Source organism: Nannobrachium achirus, assembly GCF_963921795.1.
Source record: "Nannobrachium achirus genome assembly, chromosome: 13".
Taxonomy (NCBI): domain Eukaryota; kingdom Metazoa; phylum Chordata; class Actinopteri; order Myctophiformes; family Myctophidae; genus Nannobrachium; species Nannobrachium achirus.
In genome coordinates, this window is record NC_137833.1 from 36,564,317 (window position 1) to 36,580,594 (window position 16,278).

Sequence of the window (16,278 nt, forward strand, 5' to 3'; positions counted from 1 at the left end):
TGTCAAATATTAGAGGCAGAAATAATGTGAAAATAGCAGATCTACATGCTCACAACGCCTCGCGTTGCAAGGCGTTGTGAGCATGTAGATCTGGGTGGGGGGTCCCCATTTAAAATTTGATTATTGTGGGGGTCGCGGCCTGAAAAGGTTGAGAACCACTGGCCTAACTGACGACAAGGACCACCAGAGTCCTCAGGCTCTGGTAGCAGAGCTGGTCCAAACTTCTTATAAGGTCTCGGTGTAGATGCAATATTACTAATATATTCATCTTCTTGCCTCTTTGGTTTTCGAATGGCTTTGCCTTCAAAGTATCTAAATATCCATCCATCCATCTTCAACCGCTTATCCGGAATTGGGTCGCGGGGGTAACAGTTCCAACTGAGACTTCCAGATTTCCTTATCCCGAGCAACTTCCGAGGCGTTCCGAAGCCAGTTTGGATATATAATCCTTCCATCTGGTCTTTGGTCTGCCACGGGGTCTCCTCCCAGTGGGACGTGCATCGAGGACGAGGACCTTCCCAGGGCCCAGAATTTGGTGCGACACCCCTGTGTCTGTCTATCTCTCTCTCCCCTCCTGTACCCTGTCTCCCTCAAGAAAGCAAATGGCAATCGTAGGAGAGGGCATGTTCGATACTGCTTGCTTGGGGAGGCACAGAGCCAGAGAGAGGCTCACGCTTGATATCTAAAACTTTCAGAGACAGATTTGTGTAGCGAAGTGATGCTCAGGCGAACATGTCCAGGAATCAGACCTATAATTCCATGTTAATCCCTTTTTCTGTGGCACTGTCACAGCCGCCCCCCTGGAAGTGGCCACCATGGCTTCTCCATGGACGTCTGGCTTTGAAGTCAGATATGCTGCCGGGGTCCAAGAATAGTTGTAGTGTGGCAGCTGCCCCTGGCTTCTTCACAGATTTACAGCTGTGTTTGTTTGTTTGTTTGTTTGTAGTCAGATGACATGATGTTAAAAGACAACTGGGAATTTGGTTTCTTGGCCTTTTCGTTTAAATTTTCTCTGGGAAGAAATGATCAACTTAGATGAGCTTGGATTTAGTTCTAAAGTAGTCGTCTCACAGCACATGTGCCAAGGTATTACTTGCATGGAGTTTGCCAATATGTTTCTACTTTCTATTCTGAGATGGATTTCATTGCGCTCGGCTAAGCAGCAGTAATTCAGTATAGCTCAAAACCACAAACAAAATTATGAATACACAATCAGAGTTTATGTTTTGTTTTTGGCATTAGAGACATTGTAGTCTATTGAAGTGTCATGGAAGTATTGAGTTACCATTTGAGTTCGATGAACATATTCAATTAGCTTTTTCTGCTGGAAGCCTCACCTCAGCCCTACTCTCCAAAATTACATTTTCTTCCCTGAGTTTGGGGAATCTTATTTGTCATCACAATACAGTAAAATAAAGCAGTCAAGGCACACAATTAATTGCTATAGTTCAATGGTGGGACAGAAGGAAAACAGACATAATTAAATCGGGAATTGTTTCGTACATTGGAAAGCTAGCCATGATTGCTCAGTGGTCAAACTATTGCCCATTGTAGGACTAGGGTACTACCCAGAGTAATGTACAATGTCCACGTTCCAGGGAACAATTTGGAAACTACAAGGGTCCTTTCATCAACGCAAACCCAAGAGTGGGAAATGAGGTGTTGCGTGGAGAGGAGAGAGAGCCCTCAAAGACGCCGAAATAAAAGACTTTGGCAGCTTTTCAAAATGATTAATGCTTTAATTTCATGTTTTGTTCTGCCCTTTGAACATTTTTGTTCGGAAGAGAATCCACTGACAACAGGGAGTATTTTTGTTTTTGTTTGCCCGAAAATGAATTGCAAGAAAACAGCGGGGCAAGAAAAATAGACTCTGCATGGTTCGTGTCTCATTGTACTTACAAAGTATAAATCCTCAGTGTTGGGGCCTATTAAGTTGCATCTGTACCCTCTCAGAGTTGAATTAACACTATGAACTTTACTATGTAGTAGTTGTATAATAGGATGGTGAACTTGTGAAACATTATTGCGTCAATGCTCAAGCAAGGTCAAGGACTTTCTTATTCAGAATTTCCTATTTTGGCCTTGAGCCACTACCAATCAATAAAGGCATGCTTTTCTAGACATAGGCTATCCCCAGAACTGCCCCCCCCCCCCCCCCCCCCCCCCCACGCACACACACACACACACACACACACACACACACACACACACACACACACACACACACACACACACACACACACACTAATGCTGGGGTCTTCAACGTTTTCAGGCCAAGGACCCCTTAGTTGAGAGAGAGATGAATCATCAGTGTATGTTGGATTCATGTCAATCTGTGTTTTCAGATATTTAACCACTTGAACCGTCAATACTTACCTTGACCTTTCACAAGCTCACAACGCCTCGCAGCGCGAGGCGTTGTGAGCTTGTAGATCTGCTATTTTTGGCTAAAGTTCTCAGAAGATGGAGAATGTGGTTAATATAAAAAAAAAAATCCAAAATAACTCTGAGGACCGGACCCCCTGTTGAAGACCCCTGCACTAATGCATGTGTGTGTGTGTGTGTGTGTGTGTGTGTGTGTGTGTGTGTGTGTGTGTGTGTGTGTGTGTGTGTGTGTGTGTGTGTGTGTGTGTGTGTGTGTGTGTGTGTGTGTGTGTGTGTGTGTGTGTGTGTGTGTGTGTGTGTGTGTGAGAGAGAGAGTGTGCCTGTGTATGATTGTGAGTCTCTGCATGCTTGTAGAGCCAGTATGTGTTACTGATGTGATAGCACAAAAGCACTGGCACTCTGCATGAGTCATCAAGGTTCTACAGATGCAACAGGAAGAAATCTGTACATGCACATGCGTGGATGGACATACACACACACACACACACACACACACACACACACACACACACGCACACACACACACGCACACGCACAAAACACTCGCTTCCCATACATAGCAGGGGAGAACATTTTGCCAGAGCCTCCATTGTGAACAGAGAAAGGCTGTGCTGTTGCACCACCGCCTCTCCTCCTCTTGACAATGCAGCACTGACTTTTGGCACTTGCTGGGATCCTGCTCCCCCGGTGTGCGGAGCGCTTAGCCAGGACCCTTCAGACGGCCCTGCATCACCTTTGATTTGTCTGCGCCGCGCAGACTCTCTTTGGCTTGTTTCATTGAAATGAAGGCGCGTAATTCCAAGTTCTCTGGGGGAAGCAACGCCCGTCTCCGATCTCATATCCTCTAAACTCCCAAGAAACGCAGGAGACGAGTGTACTTGTTTTGTCTCTCGCTTTTAGATCAAGAGCAGAGCGTGAATATTGCCTTGAAGCAGGTGGAATGAATGCCTGAGTATTGAGTGGGTGTTCAAGGTGTTGGAAGTACTGGTTGTTCACTTGGCAGCCTCGTGGAAGAAATGCTTTGGGAATGAAGCACCGTCTAAGTTTTGCACCTGCTTGAAGATTTGTTCTGCTTTCCCCTAGCTGCTCTCTCTGCTCCTTCATTCTCTCTTCTCTATCTCTTTCTCTCCTCTCCGTCCCTCTCGCCATCCTCCTCTCCAGGCACGTGCACACATAGACATCAAAGGGGGCTTGAGCCCCTGCCCTTTTATCCATTTGTAAAAAGTGCCCTCTCCAGACCACAAATGCAGTTTTTTACTATGGTGAAAGAAATGCAATGCCTTTCCATGCCATACCTGAAGGCAGCATTCAAGAGAATTGCCTTGTCCAAACTCTCCTGAATTTGAATGCAGCATCTTATGAAAGATTTTTGCCCTCTTTGTGTAGAAATCCACATCTCCAGTATTCACTTGATTATGCTTAGTTTAGTGTGGTATCAAGCACCGGAAATAGACGACCTCCAAGCTCACAACGCTTCGCAGCTTGGAGGTCTGCTATTTTCAATATTTTCACCAAGAGGCCCTTTTTGGAAATTTCAGCCCCTGCCTCTCTAACATTCCCTGCTCCTCTCCTCCTCCTCCCCCCAGATATACGGGGTCTGCAGAACTTCATGGACCAGGCGTCTCGAATGGGACTGGACGTCTCCCTGCAGAGGGTGGACCGCAACGTCAGCCGCGTCTTCACCGACCTCTTCAACACCATGCGCACCGAGGAGCTCAACCGCTACCGGGACACGCTGCGACGGGCCGTGCTGCTCATGAGCCCTCGGGGAGCCCAGGTGTTCATACACCAGGTAAGTGGTGGGAAAAGTACTCAAATGTTTGACTTACGTAAAAGTATCAATACTGCAGTATAGAAATACTGTTATGAGTAAAAGTCCGGAATTCTAAATGTACTTTAGTATAAAGTACAAAAGTATTGGCATCAAAATGTACTTAGTGTACCAAAAGTAAAAGTATTCATTATGCAGAATGCTGTTTTCATGCAGTTTTCAAATGTATAAAAATCTTTTGAAAATAGCAGATCTACAAGCTCACAATACGTCGCATCGCGGCGCATTGTGAGCTTGTAGATCATGCTATTTTCAAATGGCCGAAATGTACCGGTATATAGGGCTGAAGTGGTTTTGTAATAATAATCAAAATCTACAAAATAGCTAGTAGTAACTCAAGTTTTCATATAAATGTAGTGGAGTAAAAGTAAAATATTTGGATCTGAGATGTAGTGGAGTAGAAGTAAAAGTATTATATATTGGAAATTAAAGTACACATACCTCAAAGAGTAAATGAGTACTAATGAGTAGTAAATGTACTCAGTTACTTTACACCACTGAGCTCAGCCTCTGGGACTTCTTTTTACCGAACGACACAAGTGTGTGCGAGCTTCTGTGGTCATCATCACAGATGGAAACCCATGCATTGAAAGGCAGGGTTGGACCACATGTAGGTGGATAACAACACAGAAAATAACATAATAGCAGAACTGACCTGTGGTTCGTTGGTAATGGAAGTCCCTGGGGCTCCATTAAGTATAGTTCTCCTGATAAAGAGTGATGAAACACGAAGAAACGGCCTGTTCCGGCCCCATGTGAAATGTTTGCATGTTCATGTAGCTTATCTTATGTTCTGCACCGTACTTTAATTACTGTAGTTGTTGGTGTCTGGGAGCTTGAGCGTTAGTGCATCCCAGCCTCCATTTTAGCCCACAATGATTCCTCTTATTCCTTACACCCAGGGTGCAAAGCATATGGGAGCTACGGGGAGCTTGTCTTGTTTTTTTTTTTTTTTTTTTTTCTAGTTTATATTTATGTTCCTGAATGAAATAATAGCTGAATAGTACATCACATGTAGCAAAGTCCTGATACTGCGCTCACTCATTCATTCCTTCCCCAGTATCAGGTCTAGACTTTGGCTTACAGGCACCGAGTATGAGAAATCAGAAAACGATCGGGGTCAATCAGTGACTGCGTTTCAACTGCTGTCCGCACAACAAGTGAAAAGCTTTCCCTGTAGATGGTGACGTAGAATACATGCTGTGGCATTTTTCAAAACAACAACGGCTGCACTCGATGCAACAAGTGTAACAGTTAACGCTGAAACGATAAAACAAGCAATAAGTGAAGTTATTTCAGAGTTGGAATCAATTACAACAATTAAAAAGGAACAGAAGTATGCGCTAGCGGAGCTCATCGGCCGAAAAGATGTTTTCCATTCTTCCGACTGACTGCACCGTGGTGACGTCAGATGTTTTGCTACGCTGATTGGTTAGAGGACTCTTTCTGTCAAGGCAAGTACTCCCGCCCACTTTTCAAGCTGCCCAAAGCCCAGACTCATATTGTGGGAAGGAACGAATGAGTGAATGCACAGTATGAGGCTGGTTTGCCAGGCTATCAATTTACAATAATGTGTGTCTAATAAACCCACTGTTGCTGCTGTACACTCAACGCACACTCAACACACGTTTTCTGGTGTTTGAGGCTGTGAGCACGTTCATAATTGTCATGGGATTTGGCAGGTTTGGCTGGTCTGTTTTAACAAACAAAGAAAACCATAGCCTCATCACTATGTGTTGCCATTTTTATTGTTTCACAGCAGAGACACTTGCAACAGTGAAATATGTTTTCTGTTTATTTGTTGTGCAGGCCTAAATATTGTTTTTATGATTTGAAATGTATTGATATTGTCTATTTTTGCACGTACTGTAGGCAGGCGCATTCATGTAGCATTTGCAATACTTCCCACCCCCGCCCCCGAACACGGTGAATAATAGCTAAACTAAACCATCATAGCTGTAACTGTCCCGGACAGAAGGGATTTGCTGTGAGCAACAAAGTGGTTTCACAACACTGTTTGCTGTAAGCAGAGTATTACCAGTTTGTGAAAAACAAACTATTAATTGTAGGGATTCAATGTACATAGCTTTACAAATCTGCTTAACAACTTAAAACCTATACTGCATTTCATGATCAGTAAGACTCCCTAATTGGGAGATAAGCGACCGTCAGGTCGCATGTAGACCTATACACAAATGGGCCTGTAAAGCCCCATTCCCACGGGATTAACATTACCTGGATGTGGGGTAAAGTAATCTTTACCGCATCTCCCCTGTGATTATTATGGCAGATTCGGACGGGATAAGCCATGTCTGTGTTTTACTTGAAATCACAGACATTATACCATTGTCCTCAAAACAGACATGACCATTCATGTGTACACTCTCTCAGTTTTAGCATTTATATTAACAGTATTTGTATAATATTAAAGTATTTATTCAGTCTGATTGAAATAAACAATTCAGAATTCCGATCGAGAGTCAATGTGCCGGTGAACAAGCCAATTAAACAAATGATCAATGAGGCGGTGGAGACTCCTATAGAAGCTAGAACAACAGGCACCACATCCTTCTCCCAGATCATAGGATGAAGACGAGTTGCATATTATTTATAACAGCATATCTACAAGCTGTAATGTGTATACTATTGTAATCTTTCTCAAATAATCAATTAAATCATGCCAGTGAAAAGACTCTGGGCTGATGGGCTCTGCTCCGAGTTATATTTATATTATAGATAGGCTACATTAACTACCGTATATACCATATTCTCAACTCTCAGTTCCTATAGCCTACCAATCGAGTCCAAAGGAAAATAGTAATATAGTGCTGCTGTGCTGTTTTGACAAGAGAAGCTGTGTCAAAGTTGCCAAACTCTGTGAGTGAAACAAGCGACCAGATCTATGAAAACAAGTCCAACAGTTTCACCACTTGAGCTCTATTACATTAGCTATTTTCTTGAAGAATGTTGAAAGCAAGGCCAAATAAGCAACTACACTTCAGAAACAATCCCAAACAAAAGCAACACGCTACTATAGACTTTACAGGAAAATTAGACCAAAGTCACTTATAATGTGCAAACCTGGCAACACCCCATTTTAGCACTGAAGGCTCATGAGAGAGTGTTTTTTACTGGTGATTCAGTCAGAGTGTATGAAAGGGTGCGCTCGTTTTATTGTCCACGACATTGCAAGCGGCGCGAAGGCCAGCGGACCTTGGTCCTGCTCTTCGCCCCCGAGCGCCGCAGGCGCGAGTGGCCGCGAAGAGCGGGCCAGGGCCGCGCGAGTTACGAAGCCGTGGTGAATGCAATCGTTATATTTATGCCCAGGCCGTAAGGCCTGGGCAAGCCCACGATAAACGCCCGCGCAGTCCGGTGCGCATTTCCGAACGCACCCTTTCCCCACACTCGAACTGAAACACCAGTAAAAAACACCATCCGGAAGGCTCATGTGCGTCTCGTCTGAATGCAATCTTCCATCGCCCGACAAGTTTGCCACTAAATGCCACCGACTGCCAGTCTGCCAGGAGTTGGAAAGCGTTTGATGTGGAGACACCTTTTACATTAAACCATAATTTATGGTATTATTGCATTCTCTGGATTAATTATTAAATGACAGAGGCAGGGGCAGTAGTAGCCTACTCGGAGGTAAGGAGTCATTCACATTCACAAGTCTTTATTGCATGTGATTTCTCTATCACAACACTTTGCCATCAAAGTACTCACGCAAACTTTAGCAACTTTTAAGAGTAATGAATGATGCTGCCGCTGCGTAGAGGCAGACAGCCTGGGTCACCGTGACCACTGACCACAGTCAGTGCGCAACAAGGTTGTTACATGCGCAAAAAGAACAGATTTACAAGCTATCAACACTGTCGGATATTAGCTTGCAGATCTGTTCTTTTAAGCATGTGCCACCGCGCACACACACACAGAGAGAGAGGAGAGAGAGAAAGTGAGGAGGGGAGAGACAGACAGACAGACAGACAGAAGATGGGACAGACATATTAAAGAGGTTATTATAGGCCTAATCGGCGATCACTCGGGAGCGCATGCACGCGACGCTCCAAGCCTCCAGCTAATAAATCCACAGGGCTTCGAAATGGAGACCTGCATGTCCCACGCCCCCACAACACCCCTGCCTACAGTTCATGTTCATAGCCTTTTTACAAAATAATTCCCAATTTGGCATTGATTATATAGGCTACTTTCAGAGCGTTTGGTGTGTGTGTGTGTGTGTGTGTGTGTGTCATCCGTGAATATTACAGCTAGACATGGCTCATTCGCACAGGATTTAAAAAAACAGAGGACCTCAGTGATCTTTACACTTTACCTGGGGTTCTCAGGTAATGTTAATCCGGCGTGAATCTAGCTTAAGTCCGCGGTGTGTGATTTTTAGGCAACATCTGTAGGAGCAGTGTCCATTAATGTTGTCTGCAAAAAGCAACATCATGGTGGCGCATCATGGTGGGGCATGTGAGAAATCAGGGGCGGAGGCTGTGGTTTGCCAGCCAAGGAGTTTGTGTGCAAAGTTTGGCATGGATAGGTAGCCTGACACTCAGCCTGAATTGACATTTCGTTTCACTCCATTATTCAGTCTGAAACTGCTTTCATCTAAGGCAATTTCTGGGATGGGCGTTGCCAAAGAGGCAGTCTTCTGCGATTGGTTCACCGTCTGACCAACACAACAGTAGCAAAGCAGATGACGTAGTGTTGTTATGTGTGGTTGGCTAGTGGCTAGCCTGTTGCTTGCTAGTGCTACTTGCTAACCAAAGAAACAGCAGGAATAGGAGCACAACGAATTAGTAATCAAACACAACATAACATGTCTGCTACTGATGCTTCATAGCGAGATCGATACGATCTCATGTTACCGCAAATTACCGCATTTTACCGCGACGCGATGTGTGCGGTCCCGTCCGGCGGCGGCGAATTGCACATGAGTTCTGGGAAATCCCCACCCACGCTGATCACAAGACGCTGATTCACAACGCTGATTCGCCGTACGGATTTCCAAACGAGGAAAACCTCTTCAGTGAGAGCAACACCAGACTCCCTGAATCGCCAAAACAACATTTTAAAGGGGTGTGGCTAGCGATTCAGGGTCTGAACCAGGCTAGGATAGGGGCAACGGTGCCGGAAATAAGAGTAGGGCCAAAAGTGTGACGTGACGTGACGGACAGATGGAGGGACAGACAGCCGTTGGAGGTTTTCATAGTAACTTGCGACCTGACGTTCGCAACTACGGTCTCCATTGGGTCTATATTTTGGTCTCCTAGTTTTGTCCCTCCACACTAAATCTCGGAAAATAGAAGAGCTCGTAGGTCACAACACATGACGCGTTGTGAGCTTGTAGATCTGCTATTTTTGCCATGTTTGCCTATTAACGGCAAATGTTCACGTACTGTATTATGGCTTGCCTCACCCGTTTTCAACATTGTATTCATATCGGTCCCCTCCGATGTTCATTAAAAAGACGGTATGTCTACTCGCTCTGTGTCTCAGAGGTGGGCTGTAAGATAAGAAAGGCTGCAGTTTAGCTTGGCATCTCCATCAATGATGTGATTGGTAGGCAGGTTTCTGAAATGTCCAGAAGGCAGAAATGGGGGAATCTCATAATGAGCATTAGTGAGGACCAACTAGATATAACTATTATAAAGATGAGTTTGAAAATGGGTGAAGTGCTCCTTTAATGTGACCAAGGCAGTGTATTTAACAACAGCGTATGTTCAGGGAGGGTCATTGCTTGGTATGCTGAATAAATTGCAGAAGAATCCACGTCCAGATATGATATGAAGCAAAAATATGTGGGCAGGCTTTCTCATCTGGGTTCAGATAAGAGGCACAAGTGGGGATAATTGAGTGTGACGTTTCGCCGGTCAAAGTACACATGCATGGATGTCTTACATGGTCTAAAAATATGGAATATCAATTTTCTGGTATAATATGAGTTGATTAATGTTTTATGCATCTTTCAGCTAGGGATGAGGACTAAGATTAAACGTCTATCGTTATGTGTGCAGGATACACTGCAGAAACTTCTATGACATAGGCCTACACTAGAACAATCTGTTTATTTTACCTGGTGTGATTTTGACCTGTAACCAAATGGACCATTTCCATTTGTAACTCTGAGCGTGAACAAAATGGAATGAAATGAGATAAGGTTAAAATAGGTGAATGAGTAAGAGTCAATTTGGTTCCATCTGTACACTCTCTGAATGAAATGAACTCTCGTAATTTTACAGTGTACTCTATTTGAGAAGGGACATTTCTGCAGAACAGTGAGTGTAAATCTTCCATCCTCACCAGCTATATTGAAGCAGATGAGCCTTACGACACAATAGATGGATGGAACTAAGAAGTCAATTTTGGTGATTTCTTGAAATGTCTTTTCGACAGAGTTCAAATGGAGTATGTCTATGTTTTCATTTTCATTTTTGGTTTAATATTACTTGAAGAAAGGAGGGCATATTACTTTGACACAGCAGTATGTGTAGTCTCCAACCAACCAACCATTCATCTATCTATCGTCAACCGCTTCGTCACGGCGGTAGCAGTTCCCCAGGCTCCAGACTTCTCTTTGCCTGGCCAAATTATCCAGCTCTGACTGGGGGATCTCGAGGCATTCCCAGGCCAGTGTGGAGATATAATCCCTCCACCTGGTCCTTGGTCTGCCTCGTGGCCTCCTCCCAGATGGACATGCCTGGAAAATCTCCCTGGGGAGGTGACCAGGAGGCATCTTTACCAGATTACTAGACTTCCTAAACAAAGGAGCAGCGACTCGACTCTGAGTCCTTCACGGATGGCTGAGTTTCTCACCTTATCCTTAAGGGAGATGCCAGCCACCCTCCTGAGTAAACACGTTTTGGACACTTCAAATCTTGAAAAACAATTCAAGTAAAATGAAGGTTTACCCCGAGATCATCTGTGCAGCTCCTCGCCACGCTTTCTAGAGACAATTAAAACCTTGGAATAGTTTGACTGATAACCAAGAACAGGACTAGTGGAAGTTAATTAGCAGCAAGGCAAAACTTCTGTGTTTCATTCAGTACTTGGTTTGTGTCTCACAATTATTTTGAAGCCGAAGCACTCATGGACAAAGGTATTGAATCACGTATTATTAATGACATGCTACTTTGATCCTGTACCCTTGTGAATACTACTGCGCACACACGCACACGCGCGCGCATCGACACACTCACGCACGCCCACTCACACTGTAAGTTCGCACACCAAACACACTTTCACATGCAACACACACACACACACACACACACACACACACACACACACACACACACACACACACACACACACACACACACACACACACACACACACACACACACACCTTCTCATGAGATTGATTTTAATCTTGCCGTAGGCTATATCTTCCCTCAAAACTCTGGAAAAAAAATGTCCAAGCATTCTTGATGTACCTGCCGCGAATATGGTAATGTATTAAAAGTACAGAGGATTCGTTAATCCTTCAGAGGTTCATTAATATCACGGTAACCATCGTCACAGGCCCTGCCCAGCACTCCCCAGTAGAGATAGTGTGGGAGAAAATGTAAATGTGCTAATATCTAAATGGAGAGTGATGATGATGCTCTGGAGGATGAAGTACCCATGAATACTTGCAGCCCCGGGCAGAAAAAAGAAAAGAAAAAAGCCCAGAAAGTTGCCATGGTGACTAAAGGGCCACAGCAAATGCTGGAGCAAATATTCATCACCCACAGCCAATCCGTTTTCATCACGGTAATGGAAATGTAAAGAAATTCGGTTAATTAGCAGGATTGATGGGGACAGTCATCTTGTTCACTGGAATGAGACATGGCTAAATCTATTTACAATGATACCGTAGCACCCTAAGAGAGAAAGCTGTGTGAAGCCAATGGAGCAGCATCATATGAGAGGGAGGGTTGTCATAGGCCACTGTACATCAATACGGTCAGCATGATATATTATTATCAACACTCTTGGACTATTCCAGTCAAATGACTCAAATAGTATGTTGTATTATCTGCTCTGGATGTTTCTTTGATTTGTCAGCTTTTATTGTATTGTAGTCGATTATTTGGGGTTAGTTTGGGGTAATCTATATTTTCTTGTCTATTCTATTCAGCAGCTTTTCCCTAACCAGCAAACATGTTGCATCCCAGTTCAATAGCCTGAACCTTTGCAAGCCTCGTTATTATTTATCATATTTTGTAACTAAATGCGCAGGTTACTGACAGCTCGAGTTGTCAGATGGTTATTTGCTTCCACGCCATGCTTTCAATTCCTTTAATAAGCACCTGTGTGGTTGTGGGTCGTCCATTACTTGTATTCGACCGATGTTAATATTCCTCTGGTCAGGACTCTTCCATTTCCACTCTTGGCCATGAGAGGACGTTGACGTACCAACTCCTAGTGTCAGCTCAGTGCTTCCTCATTCAACACACGCCAGCTGCTGCGTGCTTCTTCCACCTTTACATGAGTCACACACGCCTCTGAAAGGAGAACACGGGCAATGTCATGTTATTTCCGTGTCCTTGGATAGATTATATTAGTAAGCATTCCCTGATTCACTCATGCAGTAAAATCATGCCCATTTGGGTGTAAAGACTTGGAACAGTTTATGGGTTTCCAAAGTCACTCTTCAATTAATTGTCAATGGAGCAGCTCCAGGCTGTAGATCCTGACGACACTCAAATTACAGCTTTGGCTCTCAAGCATCTGGCTTTGGGAACTACCGTATTTTCCGGACTATAAGGCGCACCGGACTATGAATGGCGCACTGTCAATGAATGGTCTATTTTCGAACTGTTTTCATATATAAGGCGCACCGGACTATAAGGTGCACATAATAGACGCTACCTTTGCGTTATGCATCCAACAGATGGAGCTGTGCTAAAGGGAATGTCAATGTCATTGAATGATCCATATATAAGGCGCACTGGACTATAAGGTGCACTGTAGTTTTTTGAGAAAATGAAAGGCTTTTAAGTGCGCCTTATAGTCCGGAAAATGCGGTAGTCATTCATTTTCACTAAAATGAATGAAGGGGTAGTATTTTCAGATTTTATGGGAATTTACACAATTTTGTATTCCTTTCGTTTAGGTCAGAACGCGTTTTCTTTTCTCCATTATCGTGTATGGAAATTTGTTTCAGACATTTTGGTGTTACAGATTCCCTTTACTCTTTAATTGGCACTTTATACAGTATTTCGGGAAGATCGGTTTATTAAATATTACCATTATTGAGGCTTCTAAGCGACATTGGAAAAGGACAGGCCCCTTTTCCATGTTCCTCCGTTGTGGTTCAACAATGATTTATTACAGGTGCAATGAATTACCTTGAGAAGAATGTAATGATATCTCACACTAAGCAGAGAATGTAGTTTCCTCATAAATGCCTGCTCTAACTCCTCCGCATGCCTCAGGGGCAGTGGGCAGCTCATAGTTTTGTTGTCGGTGGAAACAGATTGAGGGGTGTCAGTTGGTAATGTCAGCACCACGGGCCAGCTGATGGATAGAGACCAGTGGCTGGGTGAGCAGTGCCTCCCCGTTTGTCTGCCATGCCAAGCTAGGAGAATGACAGGAACTGCTGCCAGCTTCCAGAGAATATGAGCGTACCGAAGACATGCGGGGAGCTGTGAGTGGGTGATCACGGTGGAAGGAGGGTGGAAAGAAAAACTGGGGGGGAAAAAAGAAAGATTAAAAAGAGTATATCGTTGTTGTCGGGTAGAAACCTTGTATGTCCAAAATCGTTTGTTTTTTATTTATCATTTTAAAAACTATTTAAAATGGCGAAAATAGACGATCTACAAGCACACAATGCCTCGCACCACGAGGCGTTGTGTGCTTGTAGATCGGTTATTTTCACTAGTCTTGTGCGCCAGTCTTGTGTGATGAAGACGGGCTTTACTTTGCGAAAAGAACGTACACTTTTGAAACTTGGAGATGCGAGGTTTCTGACCAACAGTGACAATATAAGAGGTGGCGACAGAGGGAAGGAAACAAGGGGTAACAGCAAGGGAGCAAAAGACAAGTGAGAAGGAGAGAGACAGACGAGAGAGATAGTCAACCCAAGGGAAAATGTAACAACTAGACGAGGAAGTCTCCCCTCTACTCCATGAAGTAGAACTGAAACAACAAGAGACATCTGTGGAAAAGGATGAACGAAGCCGCTGAAGAGGAGAACACTAAGAGATTGAATTAAAAGTCCAGTACTTGAGGGACACAAAGTGCTCGGGAGGGAGTGTTTGTAAATGGTAGAAAGGGCCGGCCACTCTGTTTTAAGAGACTATACTGCGGCACGCGAGGCCCGGAAGAGCCATAGCTGCAGATCATGTGGAGGCAACTCGGGAGTCGGGATCGCCTTAAGCTTTTGAGGCATGCAAAATAATGCACGTTGTAAAACAGTGTTTTAATTTAAACGCTCTACAATTGCAAAGCCCACGCAGGTTGCAACACATTTGACTTGAGAATGCAGATGGCAACTTCCTTCCGACGTTTGGCATGGATTCCTCGCCATTATACTCATAAGAGTGAAATGAGGGGGCGTCTGGGCGGCACAAGAGTAAAGTTCCTGGCCACCGCCGTAGAGAGAGACTGGGGTTAGAATTCTGGTGCCAGGATGGGTGCTCCAACGAACACAATTGGCTTTGTTTGAGAATTGAAAGCCGAGTGCAGGAGAGTGATCTGTGTTACTGAACCTAATTAGCATCTCCTACAGCTTACAGTACATCCTCCTGGTGAAACTCCTAACTGTTAGGTGACTTATTGTGCATTGGTGTTTGAAATCCAAGAGCAACACTCACTTTGAAATCCAAGAGCAACACTCACTTTGTGCATTATCTCATCTGATTAATGTTGTATTTCTATGAATCCACTGAGACATGAGTTCCATTCTATAAATGTCTTCTAAATCCTAACAGTCTGAAAAACGTGTTTCTATATCACGTGGTTCTTTAACACACTCTCATATGGAATCCAAATAAATCATGTTTATTTCAGTAGGCTATTCATGTCATTTGTCTTCTCTGTTTGCTCTGTCCATGTCCCCCATGCAAGCTCTAGCTGCTCCCTGTATGGCCACAGACTGGCCAACAATGCTAATAAGCAGCTTAAATTTGGGAAAATGGACAAATCTGCTTTGCCAGTGTACAATGCCCATGTGCAATTTCAGATCGATTGGTCAACCCATTATGACAAAAGATGGATGCAAGCAGACTTTTCAGATTGGATTGTTGCCTCTTCTTCACCATTAAACTTGTAAAATCAATACCCACTTCCAAATGTAACTGCAGAATGTACTTATGCCGTAAAATGCCAAAATATGGAGCCTCTTTACAACTGGTTTGGTAAAAAGCTGCTTGCTCGCTGCTCTTCACATTCTACAGTATTTAACTTCAACTCATTTGGCCTATTTGAGGACACCCTCGAAAACGAGATGCTGCATCTCAAGGAGTTATCTGCAATTTCAGAATGAAATAAATTAACATGAAAGTGATTATTCTTCTGAGGGGTTTGACCCCAGCCCCTGACTGAGAGAGAATAGTTTACGTGCGTGTGTGTGTGTGTGCGTGCATGTGAGTGTGAGTGTGCCTGGCCTGAACAACAGCGCCCCTCCCTTAACGTGTGTGTGGTCATCAGAGGTATTGCAGGCTACATACAAACACGCATATATGGATACACGGATACACACACAGCTCCGTAGAGGAGTGGTGTGACCACCGCTCAAAAACAGGTTTTTCTGCTTCAAGTTTAGCACAGGAAATGAAATAGCATTTTAAAACAGATGATTGTCAGAAGCTCCCCTGCTGGTCCTTCCGATTTCAGACACTGAGGCAGTACATCGGGTCCAGGTGACCTTGACTAGCCAGGTTGGCTGTAGTGCATTACTAGACCATGCCATTGTAGTTTCCTAATGCACCCGTGATAAATCTTGGCCAGTGCTTTTCAATTTCTTGCTTTTCAATTTCTGGCGATTCACTGTACTCTATAGATAGACAGATAGATAGATACCTTTATTATCCCACGGGGGAAATTCAGTTGCCCAGAGGCAGCACAGCATT

At 44.0% G+C, this 16,278-nt stretch overlaps 1 protein-coding gene across 1 annotated transcript in view; it reads left to right on the forward strand.

The window, feature by feature from the left end:
* grid1a (glutamate receptor, ionotropic, delta 1a) overlaps positions 1 to 16,278 on the forward strand; it is a gene marked incomplete at both ends in the record, with an annotated part of 460,593 nt that overhangs the window by 313,106 nt on the left and 131,209 nt on the right. The window contains one exon of the mRNA XM_080739942.1: positions 3,972 to 4,177. Coding sequence (XP_080596068.1) covers positions 3,972 to 4,177 — 206 coding nt within the window. The remainder of the gene's footprint in view (positions 1 to 3,971; positions 4,178 to 16,278) is intronic.